The following is a 16,157-nucleotide window of genomic DNA, read 5'->3' on the forward strand; positions in this document are numbered from 1 at the left end:
GCAGGCTCTTGCCCAGCTGCGGGGCTGGGGGCGAAGGAGGGCCGGAGAGGCAGCACACTGCCAGGCGCAGCCCTGGCACCGAGGGCAGCCGTGCCCGGGGAGCAGACGCGGGACCCGAGCTGGTCCTGCCCGGCACGGAGCGCTCCTGTGCCCCAGGTGCCCTCGGGCTGCTCCAGGCGAGCGCTCAAACCGCGCAGTCATTAACATCAGAGGGGGCTCGGGGGGCCGTGATTGCCCCTGCTCCGAGTGCGGGGAGCTGCGGGCTCAGGGATCTTCGGGCTCTGGGGAGCCCCGGAGCAGGGACACGCACAGACACCCCGCACGGGTGGGCGCAGACGGACAGAGACCCCGCAGCCCCCTGCAAACGGACACAGACCCTACAGACCCCGCACGGGTGGGCGCAGACGGACAGAGACCCCGCAGCCCCCCGCACACGGAGAAAAACCCTGCAGACCCTACAGCCCCCAGCCCACGGACACAGATCCTGCAGCCCCCCGCACACGGACACCCCCGCCCGCCGCTCCCCGCACCCACCTGCGGGCGGACGCGCCGCCCCCCGCGCCCTCCTCCTCGCGCAGCGCCGGGCACCGGCACCGGCACCGGCATCGGCACCGGCACCAACGATCGGCACCGGTACCGGCACCGGCACCAACGATCGGCACCAGCACCGGCACCGGCACCGGCACCAACGATCGGCATCGGCACCCGGCACCGGCACCAACGGTCGGCACCGGTACCCGGCACCGGCACCAACGGTCGGCACCGGTACCCGGCACTCGGCACCGGTACCCGGCACTCGGCACCGACACCGGCACCTCACCAGCCCCGGCACAGGGAACGGGGCAGCGGCACCAACCCCGGAGAGCGGCACCGCACACCGCCACGGGCAGCAGGTACCGGGTGGGATGCGCTCCCCACCGTCACCACCGCAGCCGGGGGCGGCGCGGGATGGCCGCGGCTCGGAGGGGCGCGAGGCACAGCAGCCCCGGCGGCAGCGGGGGAGAGCCGCCCCCGGGTCTTCCCCCCGGGTCCGAGGGTCCGCACGGGAAGGGGCCGTGGGCAGCTCACGGGCAGGGAGCGGCACCGTGGGCGCCTTTGGGAGGGGCTGGGAGCTAAGCGGGCACTGACCGCGGGTCCAGGGGCCGCAGGATCCCACGGAGGGCACGGAGGGGTGGGAAGGGCCGGGAGGCTTGTGCCCTCTCCAGGGGCGCTCTCTGGGCACCGGCTGCTCGGGGCTCCAGGAGCACTCTGAGGAGTGAGACAGGGAGCGGGGGCAGCAGGAGGGGGTGGCAGCGGGGGTCAGTGGGGCGGCAGAAGCAGGGGGCGGTAGAAACACAATAGACAGCATGACTGGCCGCTTCTGCTTCCCTCCGGCAGTGAGGAAGCAGAGATCCCGGCTCCAGCCCAGGAAGCCATCAGGGAAGTTCACACCGTCTCCAGTGTGCTTCGTGCTGCGGCCCCCAGACACAGCAGGCCAGTGGAGACCACCAGAAGCTCTCTGATCTCCTGGGGAAGCCAAGGCACCCATCCTGGCAGCTGTGTGCACCAGGTGTAGGGACACAGCCTCAGGGACAGTGGGACGTGGGACAGTGCCCAGAGCATCCCAGGAAGGCAGGGACAAAGCAGCGGGGCTCACCTCTTCCCCGTGGTTCCCCCACAGGCACCGCTGCCGTCACCCAGCGGGAAGCAGCAGCCATGGATGAAGTGACAGAGCTGGAGCTGGGGGGCAACTCCCTGCTGAAGGCCGTGTGGCTGGGCCGGCTGCGGCTGACCCGGCTGCTGCTGGAGGGGGGCGCCTACATCAACGAGAGCAACGACAAGGGCGAGACCGCCCTCATGGTGGCCTGCATCACCACGCACGTGGACCAGCAGAGCAGCCACAAGGCCAAGATGGTGAAGTACCTGCTGGACAACAGAGCCGACCCCAACATCCAGGACAAGTCTGGCAAGACGGCGCTCATGCACGCCTGCATCCGCGGGGCTGGGGGGGACGTGGTGTCCCTGCTGCTGGACAGCGGGGCAGACCCCAGCCTGGAGGACCACTCAGGAGCCTCAGCGCTGGTCCACGCCATCAACGCTGAGGACAAGGCTGTGCTGCAGCACCTCCTGAATGCCTGCAGAGCCAAGGGGAAGGAGGTGATCATCATCACCATGGACACATCAGCCTCTGGCACCAAGACCGCCAAGCAGTACCTGAACGTTGCCCCAGCGCTGGAGTTCAAGGAGAAGGCTCCCCTCGAGGAGAGCACAGCCCCCTCCAGCACCCACCTGAAAACTCCTGTCTCAGCACCTTCCCCTGCCGAGAAGGAGAGCAGCACTCTCACCCCACACCCTTCCCACCCTGGGGACACTGAGCCACCCTCCCCAGGCCAGCGAGGTGGCACTGCCCGGAGAGCCCAGCTGCCCCGGCTGAAGCGGCTGAGGTCAGAGCCCTGGGGTCTGGTGGCACCCTCGGTGCTGGCGGCCTCCAGTCACCGCGACGACACGCGGGTCTGCACCGACAGCGAGGTCATCACGGGCATCGGCGACCTCTCGCTCTCCAAAAAGCCCTCCCTCACCCGCAGCGGCAGCAGCAGCAAGGGAAGGGACCCCTCTCTCTTCCCCCCAGTGGATGAGCAGGCACTGGGGCCACTGGCATGGAAAGCCACCCATGAGAAGAGCCCGGGCACCCACCCGTGCCTGTCCCGGAGCGCCACGGTCCCCGAGGAGCCGGAGAGCACCGGCTCGGCCGCCAGCTCCACCGCAGGGACGGACACTCCCCACTGGTGGAGGCCAGGCACCGAACACAACGGGGACCCGCCGGTCACCGAGGCGGGGAAGGCGCCGTCCGAGAGGCGCAAGCTGAGCGGGTCTCAGCTGGCCTTGCTGGACGGCTGCTGTGACTCTCCCTCCGGCAGCACCAGCACATCGCCCAGCACCGGCCGGCGCCGGCCGCCCAGCCTGCTGGAGAGGCGAGGGTCCGGGACCCTGCTGCTGGACCACATTTCCCACACAAGGCCAGGATACCTGCCCCCCCTGAATGTGAACCCCAACCCCCCGATTCCTGACATCGGCTCCAGCAAAGCCCCCTCCCCGCTGGCTGCTGGGCTGAAGCCGCTGGTGCCCTTCGCACCCAGCTCGCCCAGGCGGGGCGATCTGAGGGCCCACAGGAAGCTCCTCCGCAGACATTCCATGCAGGCAGAGCAGATGCGGCACCTCTCCGATTTTGAGGAGGTCGTGGCGCAGTAGCCGTGCCCCGTTTGCTCACAGGGAGGTGGCCAAGGCCGCGCTGTCCCCGCAGAGACGGGACAGTTCCCACACAGAGTGGGCACAGGCTCCGGGGACACCCAGTGGCCGGGGGGCTCAGCCCTGAGCCCAGGGGCTGAATCGGGATCAGGCTGATCGGGAGATCGATCCCACACCGTCCCAGATCGCCAAGCTCCGTGCCAAGGATCCCACCTGCAGTTCACTTATTCCTCACTAGTTGCAATCCGCTTTTCTTACATTCTGCTCGTTCTCTCACCGAATCCCGGCCTGAAGCACCGGGTGGTGATCTCTGGGGCCGAGGCGTTCATGAAGTGCCTTCCAGGAGGGGAAGGGGCTCAGTACGGAGGGGGCTCGAGGAGCGGAATCCCCGTGCAGCCACGGACCGTGCCGGTACTCTCCCGGAGCGGGAGAGGGAGACAATGCTCCACCTCCGGGATTCCCGGAGCTGCGGCCGCTCGGCACACCCGGCACCGCTGCAGCCCCGTGGGCTGTGGGCCGGGATGGGCTTGTCTGGTCTCTGAAGGATCTGAACCTCAGGGGGTTCATTCCCCGCCACGCCGAGGAGCTCTGAATTCAGGAAGTGCCGAGCAGGATGGTCCCAGCCCGGCTGCACGGGAGCCTCTGCCAGCGGCGGGGAAGCCGGGATGCCAACCCACCGAGGGTGACACGGGCCGAGCCCAGCGCTTCATCCCACCGGGAAAGCCGCAGGCACGGCGCCAGAGCCAAGACCCCGCGGGCCCCCCGCCCCACGCCGCTCCCCAGGGCCGTGGGCCGTGGCTCCCGCAGCTTCCATCGCTCCACGATCGCGGTTATTCACGGGACTGCGTGCGCGCAGGGGCGCAGGGGCAGGTGTTGGGGTGACGCCGCGGCCCTGCGGAGACTCGTGCACTGGTTTTGCACTGCATTAATAAAGCGCTCAGCTTGGGACGGAGGCTGATCTCGCGTGGAGCCGACACCAGCCGCCCGCACAGGGTCCCGGGAGTGCCGCGGGGATCGCCCGGCCCCGAGATGCCGGGGGGGCCCAGGGTGCCGGGTCGGTGGAACCCTCCCGGGCTCCCCGCGGGTGCCCGCCCCGGGGCCGGAGGTGCCGCCCGCGCCCCGCCCCGCAGCGGAAGCGCCACGTCAGGGGGCGGTGCGGGGCCGGCGGCGGGGCCGGTGCGGAGCCGGTGCCGGGGGCGGTGCGGAGCCGGTGCCGGTGCCGGGTTGCGGGTGGCGGTGCCGGGTTGCGGGTGGCGGTGCCGGGTTGCGGGTTGCGGTGCCGGGTTGTGGGTTGCGGTGCCGGTGCCGGGTTACAGGAGGCGGTGCCGGGTTACAGGAGGCGGTGCCGGCCTGCGGGTGCCGGTGCCGGGTTACAGGAGGCGGTGCCGGCCTGCGGGTGCCGGTTGTGGGTTGCGGGTGCCGGTGCCGGGTTACGGGAGGCGGTGCCGGGCTCGGTGCGGGGCGCGATGCCGGGCGCGGTGCGGACGCTGTGCCTGGCCGCGCTGCTGGGCGCGCTGCGGGCCGGCGGCACGGAGCTGACGCTGGAGCTGCCCGACAGCGCCCAGCGCTGCTTCCACCAGGAGCTGGAGAGCGGCGTCAAGTTCACCCTCGACTATCAGGTACTACCCTGCCTGTACCTTCCTGCATGCTCCGTGCCTGCACCCCCTGCCCAAACCCCTGCCAGGGCCCCTCCGCCCCGTTTGTGCCCCATCCCTGTGCCCCTGCCCGGGTGTGCCTGCAGGGGCTCGGTGCCTGTGCCCCCTTGCCCACAGCCCTGCCGTGGGCGTGCTGTTGTCTCTGCCCATGCCACCTGCCCATGCCTCTCCCGCACTCCCATCCTGTGACCTGCAGAGCCCCAGGCAGGGCTGCAGTTCCACCCCAGCTCCCTCCATGCTGCACTAGGAGTTGTTCCCAGCCCCAGTTCCATGCCCAGCAGTGCCCACCTGAGAGCCAGGCCTGGGATGTGCCCACATCAGCCGTGGACACCCCTGACCTGGGTCATGAGGGCCGTTCCTGTCTCCAGGCCCCCCACTTGAGCCATGGGCACCCCAGCTGAGTTGCTGGCACTGTGGTGCACAACTTCCCCAGGGCTCCCCTGGCCTGGGGCCCATCCCATGGGCATGGTGCCCGCTGGCCTCTCACACAGCTGTGGGGCTGGACAGGGGCAGGGGGCCCTTGCCACGTCGCTGGGCATGTGCCACCATCGGAGATGCGTCTCCCTGCACAGGTGATCAGCGGAGGGCACTATGATGTGGACTGCTACGTGGAGGACCCCAACGGCAAGACCATCTACCAGGAGACCAAGAAGCAGTACGACAGCTTCTCGCACCACACCGAGGCCAAGGGTATCTACACCTTCTGCTTCAGCAACGAGTTCTCCACCTTCTCCCACAAAATCGTCTACTTTGACTTCCAGGTGGGCGACGAGCCGCCCATCCTGCCCGACATGAACAACCGCGTCACTGCCCTGACACAGGTGGGTCCTGGGAGGAAAGGAGGGAGGAAGGAAGGGTCCTGCTGCAGCCCCAAGCAGCCTTGTGGGATGGCAGTTGGGGACGTGTCCCCTTCCTCCTGCACTGGATGCAGAAGTGCCAACCGCCGGCCAACAGCCCCACCACACACCACATCCTCTGCTCTGCCTGGCTCGGGGGGGCTGTGCTGGCTCTGGGTTCCCCTCTCTGCAGCAGCTGTGTCCATCGCACGTGAGGGAATTGCATCAGCCATTCCATCCCTAGGTGTGAGCTCTGGGCTGGGCATTCGGGTGCCCTCATGGGCCTCTCAGCTCTGTGCCAGTGGGGAACCACCCTGCATGGATTCTGGCAGGAAACCTGCTACACAAACACTGCTCTTGAGTGTTCTGGCACGGCCCTGGGCTCCCTCAGCTGAGCCATGTCAGAAGCAACAGGGTGCTCCTGTCCTTGTTCCCAGCTGGAATCTGCCTGTGTCACCATCCACGAGATGCTGAAGGCAGTGATCGACTCCCAGACGCACTACCGGCTGCGGGAGGCGCAGGACAGGAGCAGAGCTGAGGAGCTCAATGGCCGCGTCTCGTACTGGTCAGTGGGGGAAACCCTCATCCTCTTCGTGGTCAGCATCGGGCAGGTGGTGCTGCTCAAGAGCTTCTTCACCGAGAAGAGACCCAGCAGCGGCGGAGCTGGCACCTAGAGCTGCTGTCTGTGCCCGAGTGGAGCAGGCAGTGGGACAGACACTGCACCTCTGATCGGTGCCGTGGGCAGGCGGGGGGTGGGAGCAGGGGTGACACTGCTGAGCTGGTGACGCAGCCACCCAAGGACAGGCGTCCCCCAGCATCACCTCCCACTTGCCATCGCCCGGCCTACCCTGTCCCCTCGCCTGGCCAGCCTGTCCCTGTTCTCTGGCTGCACTGGGGAGCGGGTGGGACCAGCACCAGCACAGCACTGGGGCACCCTCAGGCCTGGGACGTGACTGGGATGTGACCACACGCTGCCCCTGAAGCCCTGTGCAGCCACCAAGGGCAGGGGCAGCACTGGCCCCCCCGGCCCCCACCCAGTGCCCTCGGCCCCAGCAGAGCTGCCTGTGGGCTGCAGGGGTCTCTGAGTGCACCCCAGCTGCCCCGTGGTGGGCAGGGTGCTCCCAGCAGCAGGACACAGCAACAGCAGTGTCCAAGGGAAGGCTGCTTGCTGGGTGGCTCTGGCTCTGCCAGCTCCTCCCCTCGCAGCAGTTCTCAGGCTGGCAGCAGGTGGTGTGCCTGTACCAGGTGGTATTTTCATACTCACACCGGTCTGTGCCTGAGGCTCAGCCCCCTCACACGTTCCCCCCACACGTGCCGAGGAAGCCCCATCCCTGCCCCAGAAGCACGGGGGACCCACACACACCTGGGACTGCAGCCCCTCATTCCCTGGGGCCCCACAAGACCCCTGGAGTGACTGGTATGCTGGCCCTCCAGCCCTCAAGCAGGTGTGAGATCATTTCTCAGAGCTGAAGCAACTCCACTAGACTTTTCCTTTGCCACTTTCAAATAAATCCCTGCAAGCATGGCTGGCACTGCTGTTATTGGGCACAGCTTCTGCCTGCCCTCCTGCCTTGCCCCCTGCCCACACAGCTGAGCTTGCTCCTGGCACAGGACCCGAGGAGGACACTCGGGTGTGTGCCCCAGCGTGAGGCTGCAGTGTCAGTGGGCTGTGAGGGGGTTCCCACTGCACAGTGGGGACTGAGGAGCCAGGGGAGCACAGGGGGACCCCGGGCAGAGCCCAGCTCTGGGGTCCCTTCCCTGTGGCTGGGGGATGCCAGGGCAGCTCACTCTGGCAGTGCTCGTGGTGCTGGGGGCAGTGAGGGGCCCGGGCAGCCGCAGCCCTCGCCCACCTCCCTGCCAAGGCTCTGCCGGCAGCGTGGCCTTGGGCAGCTGCTGCGGGCGGGAGAGCTGCCCCCGTGTGCCTCCCAACAGCCTTGGGCAGCAGCCAGCAGCTCCTGCTTGGAGCACAGCCACAGCAGCAGCACCCTGGCACTGCCACCAGCCCTGGCAGGGACCAGCCCTGCGCCCACTGTGGGGATGCACAGGGAGGGAAGCACCCAGCCCTGGCCAGGCTGGCATGGCCTGGAATCTGCCCCTGCCTGGGGACTCCTGAGCTGCCCACGGTGGGGACAGGGGCAGCTGTGACCCCCATGAGTCAGGGGGCAGCTCTGGGGACACCAGCTCAGCTCCCAGCGGGCGGGCACAGGAGGGACAAGAGGTGGCCATAGGACACTTTATTGCTGTTCAGGGCACAGAGAAGGGAGAGGGGAGGGGGGCACCCCACCAGCCCAAAGCCCCCAGAGGCACTTTGGGGTGCAGGGAGAGATCAGCAGTGACTCCATGCTCATGGAGCTGTGCTGACCCTGCTGCCAGGCCCCCTGCCCGGGGCACCCCAGCTGGTGTCACAGGGAGCTGCTGTGGCAGGAGGGCTCCCTGGCAGCCCCTAGGGGCCGGCGCAGCCCCGGTGCTCCCCGCGGGGCCGGCAGGGAGGAGGCTGAGCAGCGGAAGGAGCCCGTGGCCGGGGAGGGGGGCTGGGCCAGGGGACCCTGCCTGCATGGGCACCCCCAGCCCCCCCGGAGGGGGATGGTGAAGAGCCCGTAGGTGATGGGGTCCAGGCACGCGTTGAAGAGGCCAAAGATGAAGAGAATGTGGGTGAGGGCCGGCGAGATCCTCTTCTCCACGGCGCGGGGACAGAACCAGTGCCAGAGCCCCAGCAGGTAGTAGGGGGTCCAGCAGAGGATGAAGGAGGAGACGATGACCAGGCTCATCCGCAGCATGCGCAGCCGCGCCCGGGGGATGTTGTTCCTGGAGCACCGCAGTGACGCGTCCCGCGAGGAGACTGGGGGGGAAACAGGGCTGGGACAGGCACCCCTGCGCTGGGGCAAAGCTGGGGGCTCCCTGCAGAGCTCCAGACGGGGCTGCCCCGGGACACGGGGGTGCCTGGCACTCACAGAGGCCAGAGCCCATGCGGCGGGAGATCTCCAGCAGGATGCGGGCATAGCAGCAGACCATGATGAGCAGGGGCAGCAGGAAGAGGCAGGCAAAGCCCACCATGTTGTAGAGGGTCTCGTGCCAGGCCCGGGGGAAGCTGCCGCGCGTGGTGCACTGTGTGAAGTTGTGCGGGGGCCGCAGGGTGATGGTGTGGAACAGGAACAGCTGCAGACAAGAGAGGTGAGGTGGGAGTAATGGGTAATGGGGGTTTATGGAGGCCAAAGCAGGGACCCCCAGACCCACAGGGACAGACCCAGCCTCGGGGGGGGGGGGGGAACCTGCTACCCCCCTGCACTGGCTCTGCTCCGCACTGACAGGGGCCTGGGGCACCCCCACAGTGGGCAGAGCTGGGCAAGGGGGGTCACTGCCACAGCCGCTCCATTGCCAGCTCCGCGTGCCCATCCCACCCTGCGGGTCACACAGCGGCACCAGCCCTGGCAGCGAGCCCGGACGGTGCCACCGGAGGCCGGGCGGGGCGGGGAGTGTTACCAGAGAGCCCGGTCGGTACCTGGGGCACGGCCAGCCCCGCGCTGAGCAGCCAGGCCGCCTGCAGCATGGCGCGGTTGCGGGCGCGGGCGCGGGCGATGGCCAGCGGGCGCAGGATGGCCGCCTGCCGGTCCAGACTGATGACCACGGTGACGAAGGCCGAGGCGTACATGGCCAGCAGCCGCAGGTACATGAGCAGGCGGCAGGCCAGGTCGCCCGCCCGCCACTGCAGGGTGATGTTCCAGACGGCGTCGAGCGGCATGACCAGCACGGTGAGCAGCAGGTCGGCGGCGGCCAGGTGCCGCAGCAGCAGGCGGATGTGCGGGCGCCGGCCGCTGCCCTGGCCCCCCACCGCCCGCAGCACCGCCAGGTTGCAGCCGGCCGAGAGGGCGAAGAGGGCGAAGGTGACGGCCACGCGCACCTGGGCGGCCGGCGAGAAGGTGGGCAGCCGCAGGGGCTCCTCGCCCCTCTCCTCCGGGGGGCTCCAGGCGCAGCCCCACTCGGGGGGCGTCGTGCCGGGGGGCTCCGTGCTGCTGTTCCCCACTGCAGGGCCCGGGTCTGCGTGGCCCCTACCTGCCACAACAGGCAGAGGGGCAGCGGCAGCCCTGGGGGGGGCTCTGGGTGGGGCAGGCCACACTCAGCACTGTGGGTCCTGTCCCCTAGAGCCCCCTGCCCAGGGCCACAGTGCCAACATCACGTCTCTGAGCTCACTTCCCTGTGTTCCATCCTTGCCTGCTGCATCCTGCTGCTACCCCCGAGCCTCCAGCAGCCCCCAAAGCCCCTCCATGCCCCCAGAGCTACAGGGGTCCCTGGCACCCAGCAGGGCAGAGGAAGACACTGGCAGATGACCCCAACACGCCCCCTACCTCAGGCCATCACTGCTGTGCCCCTCCCTGCCCAGAGTACCCCTCATGATCCTGCCTGGGATGGGGACCCTACCCAGCCCAACAATGAGCCTGTAGGACCAGACACCCCATTCCCCCCGCCTCACCTGTGTCCAGGGTGTCCTGCCTGGCATTCCCCAGCCAGGCCATGTCAGGGCTGGTGCTCACAGAGTGCCGAGGCTCTGTGCTGAGGGCTCCTGCATCTGCTCGGGGGCACGAGGGGAGCGGGGCAGGTACCGGGGCAGGTACTGCAGAGAGGCAGCACCTGCTGCAGCTGCAGCTGCTGTGGCGTGGGCGCCCTTGGCAGCTCAGAATGGTCCTTGACGTAGCCAGCAGCTCGGAACAGCACGGTCCTTCCCCTGCCACCCACAGCACACGGACACACACGTAAGCGTGCGTGGTGCTCACATGGGAATGAACAGTGAGATGTGCCCCACATCTGTGGGAGGGAGCCCCCCAGCCCAGGGGGTGCTGCCAGTGCCCCCCAGGTCTGGCACTGCTGCTGCCAGGGCCAGGTATCAGAGCACACAAGGGCTCCTTGCATTGAGGTGCAGCATTTGGGGGGCCCAGAGGCCCACAGGTTCGTCCTCCCAGCCCCGTGACTGCCAGCTGCTCCCCCGGCCTGTGGTGATCCCCATGGCAGTGTCCCCATGGCTGGAGCATGTGCCCAGGTCCCTTCAGCCCTGCCTGGAGAGCAGGGATGCAGCCTAGGGGAGGGCAGGCCAGGGGGCTGCTTTACATCTCAAAGGCTTGTCTCCGTTCGGTCATGCCCCTCCTCCGCCCCAGCAGAGGATATTAACCTCATTAGAGAGTCCTTTCACACTCCATGGGGTTCATTAACCCCCCGCCCTTCACCCCAGAGCCCAGAGCTGGGAGGATACACCCCTGACACATTAGCACATGGCTGCCAGGTCCCAACACCCTCCTGCTAATGGGGACCCCAGACTTCAGGGAGCCACCAAGGGGGCTGGGGGCATAGGGTCCCCATCACCGGCTCCTGGCCGGGTCTCCAGCCCGTGGGCTCAGGCCCACCCCCACCCCGAGCTGGACCCCAAATCTGCCCATCTCACTCTGCATGGGCGGCTCCCACAGGCCCAGACTGCCAGGTGGGAATGCTGGATCTGGAGGGTGCTGGGGATCCTCAGCCCTTCCTGGCCAGGGGTCAGGCCCCAGGGCAAGGGGAGCATTTCTCTTGATACTCCTCCAGGCTGCTCTCCCAGCTGGCTGCCCCACAGCCCCCAGCCCTGCAGCCCAGCGAGGAGAGCCCAGGCATGGCTCTGCTGGGCATGCCGAGCCCCATTGGGTGCCCAGCTCCTGGAACAGCCACACGGACACACTCAGAGAGGGCACAAGGGTTTATTCACATCCAGCCGTGCCCGGCGCGTCCAGCACGGCTCCAGGCTCCGACGGGCAGCTTGTTCCTGCAGCTGCCCCAAGGGCCACGTGTCCCCAAGCTGCAGGGCTCCAGATGGGCATCGCGGATGCTCCAGGCCCGGGGACTCACCCGGGTCAGTGCCGGGGCTGTGCTGGGAGCAGAGCCTCCAGCAGTGAAAGCAGATCCTCTGCAGAGAGATCCTGGGGAGAGACAGGGGGAGGGTGAGCACCAGGCAGAGCTGCAGGCAGGGCTGGGGTGGTGGCAGTGACAGCCCACACCCTGGAAGGGCTCCTGGGCAGGGACAAGGGACTCCTTTCTGTCCCCACTAATGGGATCCCCACAAACATGAGGGAGGGAAGCGCCAGGAAGGATGGGGCAGGCTGGGGGACCCACCTCAGCCGCTGCACGGAGCAGGCTCACCTCTCCATTCCCTACCCCAGACAAGGCTGTTGTTACCCCAAAACCAGTTCCTGCACTGCCCCACACCAAGAGGACTCTGAGGCTGCCCCAAGGGGAGTTGATCCCTGCCCCACGCCATCCCCACGCTGAGTCACCTCAGTCCCCAGCAGCACGTACCTGGGTGACTGTCCCTGTGCCCACGAACTCCGACAGCAGCAGTCCCGTGTCCAGGACATCGCCAGGGAGATCCGGGGGGGCCGCGGCCCCTGCGGAGTGGGGAGGGGTCAGCCAGGGTGACGCAGTGGAGGTGAGAGCCTTGTTCAGCTCTGAGGAGGTCCCCGCTGCAGGCACATAGGGGGGTGGCCCCCAGGGCTCCGTCTGGATGTTGGAAACCCCAAGAATCTCTGGAGGGGTCCCGGTTGCAGGGATGTAGGAGGGAGACCCCCAGGTCTCCATGGCGATGTTCGGACCACCAAGTGCCTCTGGGAGGGTCCCTGCAGCAGGGGTGTAGGGGGGTGACCCCCAGGTCTCTAAGCCCAGCTCCGGAGCCCCCAGCACCTCTGGGGCAGTGCCCGCAGCAGGGCTGCAGAGCGGTGACCCCCAGGCAGCCGTGCCCACGCCGGGGGCCCCGTGCAGCTCCGGGGGGATCCCCGCCATGGCAGGAGACCCCCAGCCCGCGGCGCCGGGCGGCGAAGCATCGCGGGGCTCGGTGTCCCGGCAGCACCCCAGGCCCCGGGGACACAGGGGACAGTGTCGGGGGGCCGGCGCGCCCCGGCCGAGCCCCAGCAGGGCGGAGAGGTGGGCGATGTAGCGGGTGGCGAGGCGCAGGGTCTCGATCTTGGTGAGGGTCTGCCCGGCGGGGGCCAGCGCGGGCGGCAGGTAGTGCCGCAGCCGCAGCAGGGCCTGCGCCAGCCGCCGCATCCGCAGCTTCTCCCGCTCGCTGGCGCTCTGCCGCGGGACCCCCGCCGCCCCGCCGCCCCGCAGCCCCCTCCTGCCCCTGGGGCGGCTGCCGTGCCCGCGGCAGGGCCCCCGAGCCGCGGCGGGGGACGCGAGCCCGCAGGAGTCGGGCGATGCTGCGGGAGAGCTGCTGCTGTAGCCCTGCGGGTCCGGGGCTCCGCGCTCGGCCCAGTCCTGCAGCGGGGCGGCGGGCAGCGTGCCGTGGGCCATGGCAGCGCCGGGGGCTGGGACCGGAGTGCCGCTGGCTCCGAGCGCCCGGCTTTATGCCGGCCCGGAGGTGTGAAGAGGCACCTTCGCGGCCGCAGCAGCAGCAGCACTTCAAAGGCCGGGGGGCTGGGGGGGGGCCCGGGCCGCGGCTGTGAACACGGGGTGACGAATTTCACCCCAGAGGTGTGAAGCTGCTCGGTGCTGCCCCTCGGCCCCGCGCGGGGCGGGGGCCGGGGCTGGGACCCACCCGGGAGCTGCAGCGGGGTCCCAGCGGCTGTGCTGGGGGAGCTGCAGCGGGGCTGCAGCACGGGGGTGCAGGCGGTGCCGTGGGGCGTTGTGGGGCTCTCATGGGCCTTCAGCGAGGTTTGCAGTGGGTCTGCGGTGGCGTGTCCCCGTGTCTCCCTCCGCTGCCCCGGTGGCTCTGTGGGACTCCCCCCAGCCGGTTTGGGGGTGCGGGTGTCCCAGCGGCCCCTGGCGGACCCCTCGGGCCGGTGCTGGCAGTGGCGGGGGAGCCCCCTCGGGCGGGCGCGGAGGGCCGGGGCTGGGAGGAGCCCCCCCGGCGCGTTCCCAGGCCCCGCAGGTGTCGGGCCGGCGGGTGTGAAGGTTTCCCGGGAAACGGCCCCGCCGAGGGACGGAAAATCCATCAGGGAGCAAGGGGATGCATGGCACGGCACGGGCCCCAGAGCTGGGGAGCGCAGCCTGGTCTGGGGGTACACGTGGGGGCACAGGACCCCCCAACTGGGTGTGCACAGCCTGCTGGCACTGCGGGGTGCAGGAGCCCCCCAGACAGGGGTGAGCAAAGCCCTGGGAATGTGAGGGGCACAGGATCCCCACAAAGCTGGGGGCACAGCTGAGGGGATACAGTGGGGACACAGGACCCCCAAACCGGGTGTGCACGTGTGAGCAGTGCCCAGCACTGACCAGCCCACCCGAGGCCACCAGCGCCAGCCCCCTTCCAGCATCCAGCCCAGTCTGGGGCGCAGGGGTGTCCGGGCTGCACCCCACGGCCCGGCCAGGCACGGCCCCCTCCCGCTGCCGGCCCCCTCCTGGGCCGCATTAGCTGATGAGCTCCCGGGTAATGAGCTCTGCGCCCGCCGCTGCCGCTTCCCACCTCCCTGTTTGGACAAGTGCTGGAGCGCGGCTGGGCCGGGGCAGCACCGGCCCTGGGGTCAGAGCCCCCGCAGGGTTGGGAAAATCTTTAATTCTGACAAAGAGTGTTTAAGTCTTGTGAATTCCTTCAGCTTCAGTCAGAAGTGCTTAGTCCTGTATTAATCTGTGCAAGTGGTTATCTTAGCCTTAAAGAGTGGGGGCCTGACCAACACTGGTAAGAAGATATATCTCAGCCAGACCACAGAGCTGGGATGTATTCAAAGAAAATAATTTTTTTGGTTTTGGCCTATGACCAAAATCAGATAATTTGAGGAATGGGGTGTTCCCCAAACAAGCACCAGAGAACCTTAAACACCCCTACTCTTATGTGAATAAGCCCCAAAAAGTGATATAAATATGCAAAAGAATTTGTGAGACTGTTTAGCATACATGTATGAGTTTTGGAAAATGTAATTAATAACTTACAAAGCTTTAAACTAGTCTGTTAGCCAGCTGTGGTATTGGTAGGAGGAGACATCCTCTGCACACCCAGCACTGAAATAAAGTAATGGTACTTTCTAATACTGAACTTACAGTATTAGAGGGTTTGATTCCCAACTTTTGGTGACAGCAGGACACCTGCAGCCCCCCACCCCATCCCTTCAACCCCTCTCAGTGGAGCAGGGTGCAGGGCCATGAGGCAGCATGGCCAGGGCACCACGACAGAGCTCAGTCAGTGCCCAGCTCAGGCTGTGCCCCGGGAGCCCCCAGCCCTGCTGGCACCCTCCCAGGACAGCTCCCTGCCCGCTGGGGAGCCGCCATCCCGGATCAGACCCTGTGCGGTGTCTGGGGGTCATGCTTGTCCCTCTGTCCCTCTGGGACGGGCACCGCTCGCAGGGACAGCGCCCAGGGCTGTGTCTGGTGCAGGGTCAGTGCTGCCAAGCATCCGGGAGCTGGCAGAGGGCCGGGGACTCTGCCGGGTGCCAGGGCCGACGGCTCGGGCTCCCGGCATCGGAAGGTCAAGTCCCGGGCTGCGCTGCTGTGCGGGGAGGTGCGGTGCGGGGCGATCCGCTGCGGTGCTGCGGGGCTGGCGGCACGTTAGCATCTCTCACGGCCGTGTGAATGGGTCCCCACACACTTCCCAGCGCCGGCAGGGCCAATTAAGGACCGAAGGAGTCAGATCTGACACCTCTGCAAATGGGCCCGGCATTCCCAGGCTCCTGCCGCCCGCCCGGAGCGGGGCGAGGCTGGGGGAGCTCGGTACCTCCAGGTGGGCACAGAGGCATCACCCCGCACCCCCGGCCCAAATAAAGCCGGGGTTACCCCCAGGCACGGCCCGCAGGACAGTGCCCAGCCAGGGCCAGACACACCCCGCACCCCCAGCTCCTTCGGCAGAGTGCCCCTGCGTCCCTCGGGGCAGGAGGGGGGCCCGGGGGTCTCACGGACAGCCTGAGGCTCTACCTGGCCTCACCAGGATCGAGACCCTGCGCCTCACCCCCCGCTACATCACCCACCTCTCTGCCCTGCTGGGAGACACTGTCCCCTGTGTCCCCGGGCCTGCGGTGCTGCCAGGACATGGACACCCGGTGCTGTGGGCTGGGGGTCTCCTGCCATGGCGGGGATCCCCCCGGAGCTGCACGGGGCTCCCGGTGTGGGCACGGCTGCCTGGGGGTCACCACTCTGCAGCCCTGCTGCGGGCACTGCCCCAGAGGTGCTGGGGAGTCTGGAGCTGGATGTGGGGTCACCCCCACACCCCTGCTGCAGGGACCCTCCCAGAGCTTCAGAGGATTCCCAGCTGCACTGCCCTGGAGCCTCCCCACAGATGTGCCACAGCCACGACTAATAGGGCACATTCCTGCTGCTCTTGGAGCCTCCCAGGGCAAGACTGATGGACACGGGGCACCACAGGATGCCCGCACCTGGGTCCCAGCTGCCCTCACACCACCAGGTACCCAAAGACCCTCCCCGGCCCAGCCCCTGCTCCTGCAGTCCCTGGGCTGGGGTGGAGAATGGTCCTCGTGGGGTGGGCGGCAGGGGTGCAAGGTGGGCTGTC

At 68.2% G+C, this 16,157-nt stretch overlaps 4 protein-coding genes across 5 annotated transcripts; 2 read left to right on the forward strand and 2 right to left on the reverse strand.

The window, feature by feature from the left end:
• Positions 1–572: 572 nt before the first annotated feature.
• LOC118690870 (ankyrin repeat domain-containing protein 34C) lies at positions 573–4,173 on the forward strand. Of its 2 annotated transcripts, none has more exons than XM_036389838.2 (2): positions 573–893; positions 1,378–4,173. In XM_036389838.2, the coding sequence occupies exon 2, from the start codon at positions 1,696–1,698 to the stop codon at positions 3,226–3,228; it is 1,533 nt and encodes a 510-aa protein (XP_036245731.1). In that variant the 5' UTR covers positions 573–893; positions 1,378–1,695; the 3' UTR covers positions 3,229–4,173. The 2 variants fall into 2 exon arrangements, with proteins under 2 accessions (XP_036245731.1, XP_036245732.1); XM_036389839.2 differs by having other exon boundaries at positions 1,661–4,173.
• LOC118690782 (uncharacterized) lies at positions 3,839–7,241 on the forward strand. The gene is made up of 4 exons (XM_054516201.1): positions 3,839–4,071; positions 4,160–4,844; positions 5,453–5,701; positions 6,154–7,241. Exons 1-4 carry the CDS (start codon positions 3,839–3,841, stop codon positions 6,388–6,390), a joined length of 1,404 nt encoding a protein of 467 aa, XP_054372176.1. The 3' UTR covers positions 6,391–7,241.
• An 877-nt stretch (positions 7,242–8,118) lies between these two features.
• Positions 8,119–10,231, reverse strand: LOC118690781 (gonadotropin-releasing hormone II receptor-like). The gene is made up of 4 exons (XM_036389724.2): positions 10,185–10,231; positions 9,216–9,766; positions 8,668–8,872; positions 8,119–8,555 (listed from the first exon to the last, which is right to left on the reverse strand). The coding sequence occupies exons 1-4, from the start codon at positions 10,225–10,227 to the stop codon at positions 8,119–8,121; spliced, it is 1,236 nt and encodes a 411-aa protein (XP_036245617.1). The 5' UTR covers positions 10,228–10,231.
• A 1,284-nt stretch (positions 10,232–11,515) lies between these two features.
• On the reverse strand, positions 11,516–13,018 carry LOC118690780 (mesoderm posterior protein 1-like). Its single transcript, XM_036389723.1, has 2 exons — positions 12,029–13,018; positions 11,516–11,652 (listed from the first exon to the last, which is right to left on the reverse strand). Exons 1-2 carry the CDS (start codon positions 13,016–13,018, stop codon positions 11,587–11,589), a joined length of 1,056 nt encoding a protein of 351 aa, XP_036245616.1. The 3' UTR covers positions 11,516–11,586.
• Between the last annotated feature and the right edge of the window lie 3,139 nt (positions 13,019–16,157).

This window comes from Molothrus ater, chromosome 13 (genome assembly GCF_012460135.2).
Source record: "Molothrus ater isolate BHLD 08-10-18 breed brown headed cowbird chromosome 13, BPBGC_Mater_1.1, whole genome shotgun sequence".
In the NCBI taxonomy this organism is placed as follows: Eukaryota; Metazoa; Chordata; class Aves; order Passeriformes; family Icteridae; genus Molothrus; species Molothrus ater.

Coding starts and splice junctions, on each gene's coding strand:
- LOC118690870 (XM_036389838.2), top strand. CDS start 1,696: ATGGATGAAGTGACAGAGCTGGAGCTGGGGGGCAACTCCCTGCTGAAG.
- LOC118690782 (XM_054516201.1), top strand. CDS start 3,839: ATGGTCCCAGCCCGGCTGCACGGGAGCCTCTGCCAGCGGCGGGGAAGC. Junction 4,072..4,159: donor GCGGTTATTCACGGGACTGC/GTGCGCGCAGGG, acceptor GCATTAATAAAG/CGCTCAGCTTGGGACGGAGG. Junction 5,702..6,153: donor GCGTCACTGCCCTGACACAG/GTGGGTCCTGGG, acceptor CCTTGTTCCCAG/CTGGAATCTGCCTGTGTCAC.
- LOC118690781 (XM_036389724.2), bottom strand. CDS start 10,227: ATGGCCTGGCTGGGGAATGCCAGGCAGGACACCCTGGACACAG. Junction 9,767..10,184: donor GCAGGACACCCTGGACACAG/GTGAGGCGGGGG, acceptor CTGTTGTGGCAG/GTAGGGGCCACGCAGACCCG. Junction 8,873..9,215: donor CGGGGCTGGCCGTGCCCCAG/GTACCGACCGGG, acceptor TCTTGTCTGCAG/CTGTTCCTGTTCCACACCAT.
- LOC118690780 (XM_036389723.1), bottom strand. CDS start 13,018: ATGGCCCACGGCACGCTGCCCGCCGCCCCGCTGCAGGACTGGGCCGAG. Junction 11,653..12,028: donor GCACAGGGACAGTCACCCAG/GTACGTGCTGCT, acceptor GTCTCTCCCCAG/GATCTCTCTGCAGAGGATCT.